The sequence below is a fragment of the Otolemur garnettii genome, unplaced genomic scaffold (assembly GCF_000181295.1).
Source record: "Otolemur garnettii isolate 467f Iridium unplaced genomic scaffold, OtoGar3 scaffold00061, whole genome shotgun sequence".
Taxonomy (NCBI): Eukaryota; Metazoa; Chordata; class Mammalia; order Primates; family Galagidae; genus Otolemur; species Otolemur garnettii.
Genome location: NW_003852456.1, coordinates 3,608,591 through 3,623,963, shown reverse-complemented (window position 1 = coordinate 3,623,963; position 15,373 = coordinate 3,608,591). Strand labels below are relative to the sequence as shown.

General features: G+C 42.7%; 1 protein-coding gene across 2 annotated transcripts in view; it reads left to right on the top strand.

The window, feature by feature from the left end:
- WWC2 (WW and C2 domain containing 2) overlaps positions 1-15,373 on the top strand; it is a 130,484-nt gene that overhangs the window by 98,712 nt on the left and 16,399 nt on the right. For both annotated transcript variants that reach the window (XM_023514905.1, XM_003792793.3), the window contains exons 15-20: positions 2,010-2,202; positions 4,177-4,341; positions 6,388-6,515; positions 9,102-9,300; positions 11,950-12,114; positions 12,960-13,052. In XM_023514905.1, coding sequence (XP_023370673.1) covers positions 2,010-2,202; positions 4,177-4,341; positions 6,388-6,515; positions 9,102-9,300; positions 11,950-12,114; positions 12,960-13,052 — 943 coding nt within the window. The remainder of the gene's footprint in view (positions 1-2,009; positions 2,203-4,176; positions 4,342-6,387; positions 6,516-9,101; positions 9,301-11,949; positions 12,115-12,959; positions 13,053-15,373) is intronic.

The window sequence follows — 15,373 nt, the reverse complement described above, 5'->3', positions numbered from 1 at the left end:
GCCACCTTAGGTGTATGTGCCTGGCCCCTTAGCCACTTGAGCCACAGGCACCGAGCCAGTACATGATAGCTTAAAGTAGTTCTTTTTTTCCCCCCAACTTCAATTTATTCTTTGATGACTAATTATGACAGGCAAAGTTCACACCTCAGCTGGTTGACAGCTGCCAGAGAGTTCTCTGTGAGGGGCCGGTGGCTTTGTCTAGTCCAGTTTGGAGACCTTCCCAGCCTGGGCCAAATGAGAGGAAGAGCCCTCCTGCCTCTTTTCCTTGTGCCTTTGGCTCTTAACCATGCAAAATTCACTGTTCTAATATGGAAACATTCTAAAATCACTGAAGTGAATAGGCCACACTCTGTAGTAAAACTGAAGTCTGGAGAAACAGGAGATTCTCTCCCTCTACTCTGACTCTCTAGCACACCACTTTATTGATTTTCCATCAGGGCAGAGTAAATGATTTCTTCCTGCTGAACCTTCAGCCTCCTGGAGAGAATGAACCTAGAGTAAGGCTCCTACATTAGCAGCAGTACCCCAAGGCCCACGGCCCACTGGTTCTTTAATGCTAAATATCCATAATTAAAGGTGATCTGAAATACAACATAATATGACATTCCTCCTTTCTGCATTTTAAGTCACAGTTTTTCTAGTTGGAGAAAGGCGTATTTCACAGTATGAATCAGACAAACCTGGAAATGAGTCGGAGAGGGTAGATTTTATGGGTATTCTCCTTCTAGAATTTAAAGGAAAATAAATGCCTCATGCTGTTTCCAGGAATTAAGAGTCCTTACCTAATATGTGTTTGGAAAATTCACTTTAAAGTTATATTTGAAGTTGTTCTTCTATAATCCTCCCTCTAAATTTTATAAAGGATAAGACTCTTAGCCAGGCACGGTGGCTCACACCTGTAATCCCAGGACTCTGGGAGGCCGAGGCAGGTGGATTGATTGAACTCAGGAGTTCAAGACCAGACTGAGCAAGAGCAAGACCCGTTCTTTACTAAAAATAGAAAAACTAGCTGGGTGTGGTAGCAGGTGCCTATAGTCCCAACTACTCAAGAGGCTGAGGCAGGAGGATCACTTGAGCCCAGGAGTATGAGGTTGCTGTGAGCTATGATTCCACAGCACTCTACCAGGAAGACAGAGTACTCTATCTCAAAAAAAAAATAATAATAATAAAGCATGAGACTTTTTTTTAAATGTTAACATTTATCTTTATTTATTTATTTATCTCACTTTGTCGCCCTTGGTAGAGCACCCTGGCATCATAGCTCACAGCAACCTCAAGCTCTTGGACTCAAGCAATTCTCTTGCCTCAGCCTCCCAAGTAGCTGGGACTACAGATGCCCACCACCATGCCCAGCTATTTTTAAAGATGGGGGTCTTGCTCAGGCTAGTCTTGAACTTGTGAGCTTAGGCAATCCACCTGCCTTGGCCTCTTAGAGTGCTAGGATTACAGGCGTGAGCCAAGCACGAGACTCTTTTAAAACAGTTTATCCTATCTGAGACTTTGGAGATGCTAAACAATGATATTTGTGAATTGTTATTTCATATGTTTTCTATTTTCTTAACAACGTGCTACTGAGCTTTTTTTTTCTCTGGTAGGATAATGTATTTCTTTCCGGGAAGTGACCCTCAGCATCTCTTGTTTAATACTCAGGAGAGGATTTTGGGGATCAAGTCATTAATACCTACTTAGCATGGTCCTACCTTCCCAGGCTTGAAATGCATTGTTTTGGAATTGGCTGTACATTCGTCTACCCCACGGACTTTCTTCCTCTTCCTTTCCCATCACGCGCCTTTGCCGCGACCCCGTAGTGAGTGGCAGGCCGGCCTACCGCGTGCTGCGGGCACAGTTGGCGCCTGGTGGGTGAAGGGCAGGGCCTGTGATGGCAGCAGCGTGTTTGCTTGATAGAAACTTTCCCTCATTTTCTGTCTTGCAGACAGTTTCAGATGATAGCTGTGACTCCAATGTAACTGAAGTACCCACGAAATCCATTTTATTCTTGTTCTTTGCAGCTATTTTAGGGTCGCTGTCCTTCCTTCCTCAACTGATGTCAGCTGTCTGTTTCGAACCAAAGTCCATCCGCCCACAGAGTCCATTTTATTCAGCGATGTGTTCCGAGTAGCCATTTCGCAAACAGCCTTACAACAGAAGACCCTGAGAGTCGACCTTTGCTCTGCCAGTAAACAGCGGAGGGAAGAGTGCCTGGTAGGGGTCTTCCAATTACTGTTATCAAGTGACAGTTAGGAGTGGGTGTTCGGAGAATGTAGTTTCTATTATTTTAAAAGTCCTGAAACCTGCCTGGCACTGGGGAACACATCCAAAGTTTGTTTCTTTTTTTTCCCCTAAAGTAGTAGTTTCTGTTCTTCATTCTCTCATACCAAACCTTTAAAATCTGCTTATGTGTTTCAATTTTCGGTAAAAGCTACTTTCCATTTCTCTTTTAAATACAGAAGCACTTTTACCTTTGGCTGTGACTATCATTTATGGAATGTGCTTATTATGCCCCAGGCCCGCTCTGTGCTGAGTGTCTGTGTATGTTATGGACTGATAATACTGATATTACAGTCTGAAATAATCCTCGTAACAGTTGTATGAAAGATGGAGAATCAAAGGTGTCATTGTCCACCATTTTTAGATAAAGGGCCTCTCCGAGATGAAATGCATTCAGGGTCACACAGCTAGTGAAGGCCAGACATCCAAAAGCCATCTCCACGTCATTCACTGTTACCAATTTAGATTGAGCAAGGCACTGAACACACGGTGGCCCCCACCTGTCATCCCAGCACTCTGGGAGGCCGAGGCCAGTGGATTTCTGGAGCTCACAAGTTTGAGACCAGCTTGAGCAAGAGACCCCCCCGTCTACTAAAAATATAAAACTAGCTGGGCGTGGTGGCCGGCATCTATAGTGCCAGCTACTTGGGAGTGTGAGGCAAGAGGATCACAGAAAAGTGTGAGGTTGCTGTGAGTTGTGATGATGATGCCCTGGCACTCACCAGGGCAGCAGAGTGAGACTATGTCTCAAAAAATAAAATCAAAAACCAAAAAACTATGTAATTCCTTTATTCAGCTCCTTCTTCCCACCCTGGTATTAGAACTTCTAGGAAGACAAAGTGTAACTATTTAAAACAATATGATATTTAAATGATGCCACAGAAGACGTCATACTTGATAGTGAATTCAACACACCATTTTGCATAATGAGCAGAAAATCATTTCATCCCAGGAAAGTTATGTAAGTTGTTCAAACCATCTTCTAGAGGTGTGCCCGTGTGTTCAGACAACAGTGTGAGCTCCCACCTGAGCTTTTCTCTGCAGCCCAGAGAGAAGCATAGAAATACGCATGTTTCATGATGAACAAAGTTTTAAAGAGTGATAAGTTTCTTCTTGATTTTTTTCTTGAAAAAAATGTTTCATAATATTGTCTGACCATAAAGTTAGAAAGAAGCAAAGATAATAGATTTGTTAGGGTATCAGAAAGGCTTTAGTATATTAAATTCCATATTTAGCATAATATATACCAAAGGCGCTAATAAAGTTAGAAAATATATTAATTGGTAGCCTTGTAAAAACTGTATAGTTAAATTTAGATTCTGGCTTTGTGTGATTTGGTGAAATATGAAAGTCTTAAACATTTACTTTTTCTGACTACTATCTTCCATATTCAAGAAAAATTTTGCTATATGACTTCTTTCTTATTCAAGAACTGAAGTAGAGTTTTCATTTGTTTGTTTTAAATTTTTCAGTGGATAATGGTTTATTGATTTAAGAATATATCATATTCTTATATATTACAGCATATTATAAGAAGTACTATGGTTTGGCCTTAGCCTCTTATTTTTATTTTTTAACTTTTCATTTAAAAATAATTTCACATTTACTAAGAAGTTACATGCTTAGTCATTAGGTGTTGGCAAAATATTGTCTGTATAATACCTGGATTGACTTTTAGATCAAGAGTTACTTCTTAAAGCTAAAAATATAATGTTAATCTCTGGGTTTTAAAAAACTAGCTGCGGTTAACCTCATAAGTATTGTATTTTTTTTTTTACCCTAAAACAAGCTCACACAGTAATCTTTTGTTATATCAGAGGAACCAAATCCTAATTCAAACATTTTCTCTTCTCTTTTTTTTGTTTTCTCTTCCCCCCCCCCTTTTTTTTTTCTTTTTTATTTGCATAGGCTGGAACTCAGATCAGCCTCGCAGATTTACCGTTCTCCAATGAGATTTTTACTCTGTGGTATAACTTACTTCCTTCTAAGCAAATGCCTTGCAAAAAGAATGAAGAAGAAAACGAGGACTGTATATTTCAACCAGACCAGCCACTAGTAGATTCTGTAGACTTGGTGAGTCAGATTTAATGTCCGTTTAATGACAGAGCAAAGTCGTTACAATTTGGTGAAGTTGTGCGAGACATACAGTGGTGTGGGCCAGCGTATCTTTGTTCACTTTCACTGTCCTTCCTTCTGTCCTCTCACAGCTTCACCCTGTTCTCCCAGCTTCCAAGAAAGAAAGGAAGATACTTTGCAGCTCCATTTCAAGTATGGTTTAGAAAGAATCACTCTTTTCTGCTTATACTTCCTTATAAAAATAAACTGATATTGGAGATGCCATTGTTTTACTTAACCATGGAAAACCTTTTGACTAAACTTTGTACTTTCATATTTTGTGTTCACATTGTTTGATTCCACTGTGGGGTATACGTTTAGCACTTTCTGCAAACTGCAAGTTGTTAAACCTAAACAGTATGTTCGTTTTTTCATTTGTAATATCAGTGGCCACACGTATTTTCTATTAAAATGTGTTCTGTAGGCTCGGTGCCTGTGGCTCAGGTGGCTAAGGCTCCAGCCACATACACCTAAGGCAGCAGGTTTGAATCCAGCCCAGGCCTGCCAAACAACAATGATGGCTGCAACCAAAAAAAATAGCCGGGCGTTGTGGCGGGCACCTGTGGTCCCAGCTACTTGGGAGGCTGAGGCAGGAGACTTGCTTGAGCCCAGGAGTTGGAGGTTGCTGTGAGCTGTGATGTCACAGTACTGTACCCAGGAGGACAGCTTGAGGCTCTGTCTCAAAAAAAAAATGTGTTCTGTAAACAACAGTCATACTTCAATATAATACTTCAAAACATTTACAGAGGGGAATTTTGTGAAGCCATTCACCACTGATTTGACATTTGTGGCTGTTGATACTGAGTTCAAGTTTATTAGATTATCTAGTGGAAAGAGTTTACTAAGCAAAAATCAGTTAAATTAAGCAGTAGTGCTTCACTAGTCATCTACCACACATGAGAAACTAGAGTGAACATTGTGGAAGGGAAGATTTTTTTAAAATATGAAGTATTTAAGGACATCTCATAATGATAAAGGGTCAGTTGAACAGAAAGAGGCAATACATTCACCTAACAACACAGACTCAAAAAGCCACACTTTGGCTGGGCGTGGTGGCTCACACCTGTAATCCCAGCACTCTGGGAGGCCAAGGCCGGAGGATCACTGGAGCTCAGGAGCTCAAAACCAGCCTGAGCAAGAGCGAGACCCCATCTCTACTAAAAATAGAAAACTGGCTGCCTGGGAGTGGTGGAAATACTTTGAATTTGTCAACAAAAAATACCTGCAGTGCATAGATCACCTGTGAGCTCTTCCTGTTGCCTTCCGTCCTGATGGAATGCCAGAGATTACACATGATTGTGCCTGGCTGATACTGCCTCCAGAGAGGATTTCATATTCTTTAGAAGGCCAATTACAGTACGGGCAGATTGTCCAAATTGCCTGGGGACCTGAACTCCAGTTTTTCTCTCTCGGGTACCACATGAGAAACACCTCCCTGCCTTGTTAGCCTCCTGGCAGCTGCTTTTCTGCTTGTTTCTCAGCTTCTCGCTCTGCACGCAGGCAGCTTAGGGACAGCAAATGCCTGGATGGAATATCCTGCCCAACACTGGGCTCTCTTCACGGTTCTTATTCTCTGGGCTCTTGTGGACCCAGCGCCTTGGTAGTCCTGGACTCGGTTCGGTCTTCCCGTCCTCCTGACGCCGCCTCAGTTCTGGGCAGCCAGGTGTGTTCAGCCTGCGCACCCCACTGTTAGAACTGGCAGTCACCCAAAGGGGCGGGAATGGCAGTGACTTCACCTCATTGTATTTCTCTTCTTCCTGAGATCTCGGCCCTCGGGTCCTACTTGCCTTTGTTGCTCCACATTGCTTCAAGACATCTGAGAGTTTTTATTTGTTTGCTTGTTTGTTTGTTTTTTAATTCAGCTTCATATTTGTTCCCAGCAGGAGAGTTGGATTTGTTACAAGCTGCGTCTTCATAGCTGGAAATACAAGTCTCCATCTGATGAGGTTTTAAATCATCTTCCAAGTCTGTGATGCTAATTGCCGTATGTTTTACATTCTCCAGGATGCAGTGTCAGCCTTGCTTGCAAGAACCTCAGCGGAGTTGTTGGCTGTGGAACAAGAATTAGCACAAGAACAAGAGGAGGATGAACCAGGGCAGGAAGAAGAGCAGAGGGGTCCAGATGGAGATTGGTAAAGTGCTTGTTTCCTCTTGCTTTGGGAACTCAAAGAGCATATATTTAGATTCTCATAAGAAACCTTCAGGGAAATCTTCATAGGGCCACATTTTATTCTAGAATTTGAAAGGCAGTGTGGCTTCACTGAGCTCTGGCCAGGGGAAGTCTTTCCTTGGTCATCAGAGAGTTGGAGGAGGTAATTTGGAAAGACTGTGGGCAAAGTTTACACATTAACCAGATGTTCTATTCTTGTTTTCATTGTTAATCACTATTTTCTGAGCTTCTATTAAAAAAAAAATCTAAACTATCAATTTTAAAAGATAAGAAAAGGCCAGGTGTAGTGGCTCACACCTGTAATCCCAGCACTCTGGGAGGCTGAAGTGGGTGGATTGCTTGAGCTCAGGAGTGTGAGACCCCATCTCTACTAAAGATAGAAAACTGGCTGGGAGTGGTGGCAGGCACTTATAGTCCCACCTACTTGGGAGGCTGAGGCAGGAGGATCACTTGAGCCCAGGAATTTGAGGTTGCTGTGAGCTGTGACACCCCAGCCCCTCTATCCAGGGCAACAGGATGAGGTTCTGTCAAAAAAAAAAAAAAGATGGCTCGGCGCCTGTGGCTCAAGTGGCTAAGGCGCCAGCCACATACACCTAAGGTGGCGGGTTCAAATCCAGCCCGGGCCCGCCAAACAACAATGATGGCTGCAACCCCCTCAAAAAATATATATAGCCAGGCGTTGTGGCAGGCGCCTGTGGTCCCAGCTACTTGGGAGGCGGAGGCAGGAGACTCGCTTGAGCCCAGGTGTTGGAGGTTGCTGTGAGCTGTGATGGCATAGCACTCTACCCAGGGGGACAGCTTGAGACTCCATCTCAAAAAAAAAAAAAAAAGATAAGGAAGCTTATTGTAGAGTCATAGATAAATTTCAGAGAGATTCTTTTTTTTAACTACCCAGAAGCACCATTTAGTCTCTCGTAAGATAAATAGAGCCTTTGGCAAACGGCTGAGTAGTCATTTCTTTACCACTTTCACCTTCTTTTTCTGTTTTCTTCTCTGTATCTGTACCTCACGCCTTAAAGCAGGGGCAGGGGAAAGAGGAGGTTATTACTGCACTTGTCCAGATTTGTGTGTGTGTATAAAAAGGTGTCTTTCCTTTTCCTGTTTGTACTGGTTTCTCTAAAAACAAATTTTAGTGAATACTTCATTTTTAATGATGTGTATGTAAAGTTATTTAGATTAATTTTTATATATAGTTGCTTATACTCCTGTTAACACGTGCATATACATCATAGCATGCATTTGTATGTATGTATATATACATATAAAACTATTTAGAAACTCAGAGCGACAAAGTATATCATAAACACTGACATAAAAGATGTAGTTCTACTTTGTGCTTATCAAAAACTCTTCATAGTAAATAAAAATCAGCACTGCAAAACAAATAACTACAATAGTAATTATAAGGTTCATCACAGCATCTTTAAATACTAAGCTTTCCTCATACATGTAAAATACAACTTGTTTTACAACTATCTCCAAAAAATACACTCAGTGTGTAGATAAAGGAATTTATCATTCATTGTGGTCATCGCTGATTCCCTTTATGTTCTTTTCATGGCTAGCCCATGCCACTTTGTCACGTTATCACCAATCTCCATCAAAGCCGGACATTTGGTGACCAGTGGGAAAATATTCCCACTCTGAGACATGAAACTCATGTCCCAAGCCCTCCTAGTGCTTTTGCATTGTGTGTTCTATAGAAACTGCGCTTACATCCTGGGGCAGCACTTGTAATGTCACTCAGGCTCATGCCAGGGCTTTTGTTTTTGTTTGTTTGTTTGTTTTTTGAGACAGAGTCTCACTATGTTGCCCTGAGTAGAGCACCATGGCGTCACAGCTCACAGCAACCTCCAACTCTTGGGCTTAAGCGATTCTCTTGCCTGAGCCTCCCAAGTAGCTGGGACTACAGGCGCTCGCCACAACGCCCAGCCATTTGTTTGTTGTTTTTGTTTGGCAGTAGGGAGCTGTATTCGAACCCACCAGCTCTGGTGTATGTGGCCAGCGCCCTTAGCCTCTGAGCTACAGGTGCTGAGCCCAGGGCTTTTGTTAATGATGAAATCCTATGGCACTAGGAGTCCTCGCTAGTTCAGTAGTAAAACACAGGGCTCTCGCTGCTGGACTAAGAGTCTTAATTAACTGTTAGCTGAGAGTAACTCCGTTTTGTTCCGTGATTAATATTACAGTCAATTAACAACCAATACCAAGTTATTTTATAGTGGGTGTCAATATATTTAAGTGCTGAGATCAAACTGTTATTATGAGTCTCAGAATGTGTCTATTTTAATACCTAGAAATTAGGTTATATTTTATGAATTTTAACTTAGAACCACATTATGGTGATTTTGCTGCAGGTTCCTACAAAGTAAGAATTCTATTTTTTATGAGACATTTAGTCAAAAGTACCAGAAATGGCCAGATCATTATGTGTGAGTCTGTCACTTGTTTCCCAGCTAACGGGTTGGTAAGCCCCAGCTGCACTGTCCATGGAGCACGCCCACCTGACCGAAAGTGTATTTTGTTTCTGTATCGTGTCCTTTCACCATAGGTTGACAATGCTGGGAGAGGCCTCTGATGAAATTGTGGCTGAAAAAGAGGCTGAAGTTAAAATGCCAAAGGGCAGTAGCTGTACAGAAGACTTAAGTTCACACACTAGTGTGTCCGGGATTAACGAAGACAGCAGCCAGAAAGAAAATAACTGTGCCAATGACCTGAGAAGCCAACCACCTGCTGGAATACCAACCCTGGTGACTATACATCTGCGCCCCTAAAACACATATCCTGTAGGCACCTTGTAGACCAGGGACATGCTTGTTTGTCCGTTCAGGTCTGTCCTCATTTGTGGGACTAGGCTCTAGGAAGCCTTGTAAATACATTGAGATTTTTAAGTGAACCTAAAATAACAAATCTCTGCTTGTATTTGATAAAAGAATAGAAGTAGTGCTGGCTCCTTTAAATCTTTATAAATATTCTGTGAATTTTTTAATGTATGTTCTGAATGTCTTGGATGATAGCAGGGATGACTAAATTATAACAAGTTTAATGTATGTTATGAGTTTGTTTCCATTTCAAACATGAAGTAATTTTTTTTTTTTTAAGAGACAGAGTCTCATTTTGTCACCCTCAGTAGAGTGCTGTGGTGTTATAGCTCACAGCAACCTCCAGCTTTTGGGCTTAGGCGATTCTCTTGCTTCAGCCCCCTGAATAGCTGGGGCCACAGGCACCCGCCACAAGACCCGGGGACTTTTTCATTGCATTTTGGCCGGGGCTGGGTTTAAACCCACCACCCTCTGTCTATGGGCCCAGCACCCTACTCACAAAGCCACAGGCACTGCCTCAAAAGTAAATGTTTAAAGTTCGTTTTGGTTAGATAGTGTTCTGATTTAAATCTTCTGTGGAAGGTGGCTGATGGCTTGGTTTAGAGACAGGAGCTAACCAAGTTATTAAGCAGGTAATTTTGCTAGATGAGTGAAAGATGTATTGAGACTGCCATCCCCGAACGAGGAAGATTATTTTCAAGCTTTGATGATGTTACACACTTGAGATATTGGTAATAGAATTTAGAAAGTTCTAATTCTTTCTTCCTGAGGAAGTAATATTATACCCTGACTGAGGACATCTTTCACAAAGGAGCAAATTTTCATCAAAAAGCATGTTTGGGGCAGGGCCTGGTGGCTCGTACCTGTAATCCCAGCACTCTGAGAAACCAAAGCAGGGGGATTGCTTGAGCTCAGGAGTTTGAGACCACGCTGAGTGAGACCCCATCTCTACTATGAATAAAAAAACTAGCTGGGCATGCTGGTGAGCACCTATAATCTCAGCTACCCAGGAGGCTGAGACAAGAGGAAGGCTGGAGCCCAAGAGTGTGAGGTTGCTGTGAGCTATGATGACACAGCACTCTACCCAGGGTGACAGAGTAAGACTCTGTCTTAAAAAAAAAAAAAAAAAGAGGCATGTTCAGAATCAAGTTATACCCATATGATAAAAAACAGACATCAGCCTACACCTACCAAATTTATATTTTGAGAATTTTCCATTTTTACTTGAATTTTATTTTTGTTACATTGCCAAAAATCCAGTATAAATCCAAACTCAGCTTCATAACAGTTGTTATATTCATATGTATGTAACTGCATATTTTATTTAAATCTACAACTTTGTGGTATATTTTCAATTTCTTGTGTTTAATTATTTCTATCATTTACTCTGAAATAAATTAATGAGAATCTTGAATAAAGTTTAAGGATGATACATTCCCAAATAGGGTTCCTTATAGAACCTCCTTAAGTCTAAACCTCCGCTTTTGTGTCTAAACTGTTGGAGGTGACACTTCTATTTAGGCAGCCTCACTGGACGGCTATCACCCTACCTGCTGTGGGTAGGGAGATATCTACCGTGCTGAGAACTCAGTAGAAAGCCATTCTCCTCGGTTGCCCTTTGGAAGCAGCCCTCTTGTTAGATGAGTCTCTGTCCTGACATTAGATATTTCTTTTGTGTATATGTAACTTTAGATATTTCTTCCTTTCTTTTTTTTTTTTTAACTTCAGGTTAATGTTAGAGTACAGACAACTAGGTTACAATGTTTGTACTTGTTAGGTAGAGTCCCTTTTGTAATTGTGTACTGCCCCTTACATTGTGTCCATTAGATGGGAGCACCCCAGTCCCCCCTCTCCTTCTCTTCGTCCCTCCTCCTTCCCCCACCCCCTAGCCTACATTGAATTGAGTCTATCTCTAGTGTGGGCGTAGATTAGATCCTCTACTGGCCTCATATTAGTATTGAGTACATTGGACACTTGCTTTTTCATTCTTGTACTACTTTACTAGGAAGAATGTGTTTCAACTACATCTAAGTTAATAAAAAAAGATGTAAAGTCTCCATCTCTCTCTCTCTCTCTCTTCTTTTTTTTTTTTTTGAGACAGAGTGTTACTTTGTCACCCTTGGTAGAGTGCCGTGGCATCATAGCGCCTAGCAACCTCACACTCTTGGGCTCAAGCAATTATCTTGCCTCAGCCTAAAGCCTTCATCTTTTTATGGCTGAATACTATTCCATGGTAAACATATAAAACAGTTTGTTAATCCATTCCTGAGTTGATGGGCCATTTAGGTTGTTTCCACGTCTTGGTGATTATAAATTGATCTGTGATAAATAATCTAGTACAAATGTCCTTATAATAAAATGATTTGTTTTCTTCTGGGTAGATGCCTAGTAGTGGGATTGTGGGATCAAATGGAAGGTCAATTTTGAGTTCTTCAAGGATTCTCCATACTTTCTCCAAAAAGGCTGTGTTAGTTTACAGTCCCACCAACAGCGTAAAGGTGTCCCCCTCGCTCCTATTTCTTCCTTCCTTACACACATCAGCTCCTGACAAAGCGCTGACTTCCACTTCCTTTGTAGGTCGATAAAGAGACAAATACAGATGAAGCGGCCAGTGACAACGTGGCAGTTCGCCCCAAAGACCGCAGCGGCCTGAGCGCCCCGCAGCACCCGCTTGTGAGAAGCAGCGTGATTGTGCGTTCCCAGACCTTTTCCCCAGGACAGCGGAGCCAGTACATCTGCAGGGTAAGGCTGCAGCCTGTCCCCTCTGCCTCGCACGGAGTGGCCCCTGGGGACAGGAGCCTGTGCACCAGGAATCTTCCCAAGCTGGCTGCAAAGGGAGCCAGGGAATATACAGGGAAGAGTACGCTCCGAGGGTCTAACTTAGTTGTTCCCCTAAATTTAATATCTCATTGGTTCTAATGTGATTTTATTTGGCAATTAAGTGTTAATAAAAGGATCTGGTGACTAAGTATATGTATTTGGACTTTAACCTCTATTTAGAAACATAAAGTGATATACGTGTATTCTGGTCTGTGTCATGCATGTTTCAAACCATGTTAGTCTTTCTGAACTTGAAATTGTGAACTGGATTTTAAAGCAGAAATCTTCTCCTAATAATACTTCTAGACAGACTCAGTGCCTGTAGCTCAGTGACTAAGGTGTCAGCCACATACATTGAAGGTAGCGGGTTCAAGCCCAGCCTGGCTGGACCTGCTAAACAAAATGGCAACTGCAACCCCCCCCAAAAAAACCCCAAAAAACATGGCTAGGTATTGTGGCAGGTACATGTGTTCCCAGCTACTTGGGGGGGCTGAGGGAGAAGGATCACATAAGCCCAGGAGTTTGAGGTCACTGTGAGCTGACACTACTGTACTCTTCCCAGGATGATAGGGTGAGACTTTGTCTCAGGAAAAAAAAGAAGAAGAAGAAGAAAATGAAGTTATTTAAGAAAAGCATAGAATGGGGAAAACTTGTTTGGGAGGATTTTATTTAAAGAAATAAACTTAGATTATCAGTACCTGCTTCATTTGCTCAACTTTTGTTTGGTTGTTTTTTGTGGTTTTTTTTTTTTTTAATCTTTCTGCCAGTTAAATCGGAGCGACAGTGACAGTTCAACCCTGGCTAAAAAATCACTGTTTGTGAGAAACTCCACTGAACGGCGCAGTTTGAGAGTCAAAAGGGTATGTATTCCCTCAGTTACACCCCACTGGGCAGAGCTGCGGGCTGTGGGCTGTGAAGTGTGGACCCCAGAACTGTGCAGTGGCAGTGCTGCAGGCTCCCTGGCTGCTGAGTGGAGCCACTGGGATTCTGCAGAGATGCAGGGGTTGTGGCAGCTGTGGGGGCAGATAGAGGGTGAGAGTGTTTGCTTGTCACTGGTGTAAGAGGACCTCTGATTGTGAAGCCTGGTCACTTAATCTGTAGCATGTGTGCAGACTCAGCCCACGTGGGACACATTTCTACAGTCTGCCCTGGGGGCTCCCCGCTATGAATGGCCACTGAGCAACTGTGGGACCAGCAGACATTCTGGTAAAGGAAGAATACGCGGCTTTTCTAACTTACTGAAACATATTTTTAGAAGGTCAAAAATTAACATGGACGGGCAGCTCAGGGGCCACAGGTCTCAGGCTTTAAGGACAAGCCTGAGAGGCTGGACACAGTGGCTCATGCGTATAATCCCAGCACTCTGGGGGGCCGAGGTGGGTAAATTGCTTGAGCTCAGGAGTTCAAGGGACTCCTGAACTACAGACTGCCCCGGTGGCTCCCCAGTATGAATGGCCGCTGAGCAGTTGTGGGACCAGCAGACATTCTGGTAAAGGGAGAACGCACAGTTTTTCTAATGTACTGAAACATATTTTTAGGAGGTCAAAAATTAACATGGGTGGGCAGGTCAGAGGCCACTGGGTCCCACACCCTGTCTGATATACTTGTGGGCCGAGTCTGCACACATGCTGCAGATTAAGTGTCCAGGCTTCGCTATCAGAGGTCCCACTGGCTAAATCCTCCACTGGGCATTGTGGAAGGTCCTATAGTCCCAGCTACTCAGGAGGCTGAGGCAGGAGGATTGCTTGAGCCCAAGAATTTGAAGTTGCTATGAGCTGTGACACCACAGCACTCTACTCAGAGTAACAGAGTAAGACTATGTCTCAAAAAAAGACAAGTCTGAGAGAATATAGAAATAAAGTAAAAGGTTGAACTATTCAAATCATTGAAAAATTCCTGTTAACTTACCAACTGCTGAAATACTAAAGGAAAGTTATTTGTTCACTATGGCATTTTGACTTAAAATGTGTGATTTGGTAAGGGCAGAGCACTGTGCATAGATCTCAGTCAGTGGCAAGGTCGCCACCCTCATGTGTCCAGGAGAAGGACGTGGACCAGATGTGCTGGTATTTATTTAGTAGTCAGTATTTTCACAAAATTCTGAGGTATAGATCTTTCAGGTTGCCAAGCACCTAAATTTCCATCATCTCGAGTGAAAATTCTCAACTGCTCCCTAAGTCTCCTGCCTTCATGAGCAGCATGCATCTTCATGGGGGGATTGCGCTTTTCAGAGCAATTTTAACTGCTTGGAGTAGAGGGGCAAAACAGTTGGGTGACTGATAAACTTCAGTATTAAAAGAACTGGAACCAGACATAGGTGAACCTGAAACATGATAGATGTTTTTAAATGGCTTGTAAAGTAGACCTGAGGTTTGAGAGGGCTGAGCAGGGAGCAGAGTTCTGATGGAGGAATTACAGCATGAAGAAGATGGGTGAGGGGCAGTGCCTGTGGCTCAAAGGAGTAGGGCACTGGCTCCATATGCCGGAGGTGGTGGGTTCAAACCCAGCCCTGGCCAAAAACTGCAAAAAAAAAGATGGGTGAATAAATGTAAGAAAACAGTAAAAGGTTTGCCCCACAGGCATCCGTGTGATGAGGCAGAGGGGATCCGTGGCTGTGCCGTGCTGGACCCTACTCACACGGGCTCACAGGAGCCGACTGTGCCTGTCTCTTTCCTCATCCGTGACTTCACAGTGACAGCTTGAAAACGATGATGGTGAGAATATTTACACCAGTGAAATTGGCAACCCTACAAATCAGCCCTTATTATTCTCCCTTAAGGATCCCGTTGATGACCGCTTGCCAAAGACCATGAGTCCTTCATGTGGACTCACCAGCGTCATGTGGTTGGCAACTATGAATGATTCCTGGTTCTGAGAAACAAGTAACACAGTCAGAGAGAATGTGGGTCTAGACCAGTGTTTCTCATCTTTTTTATCTCACAGCACACTTGAACCTACAGTTAAACTTCTGTGGCACAGTCAAATTATGTTGATAAAAATAGAGTTAAAAAAAATAAGGATATACTTACTATGCCTTAAACTTCTTTCACAAATGATATGATGAATGATCTTTAAAAATTTCACAGCACATGTGTCTCAAGCCTGTAATCCCAGCACTCTGGGAGGCCGAGGTGGGTGGATCTGAGCTCAATGGTTCGATACCAGCTTCAGCAAGAGCGAC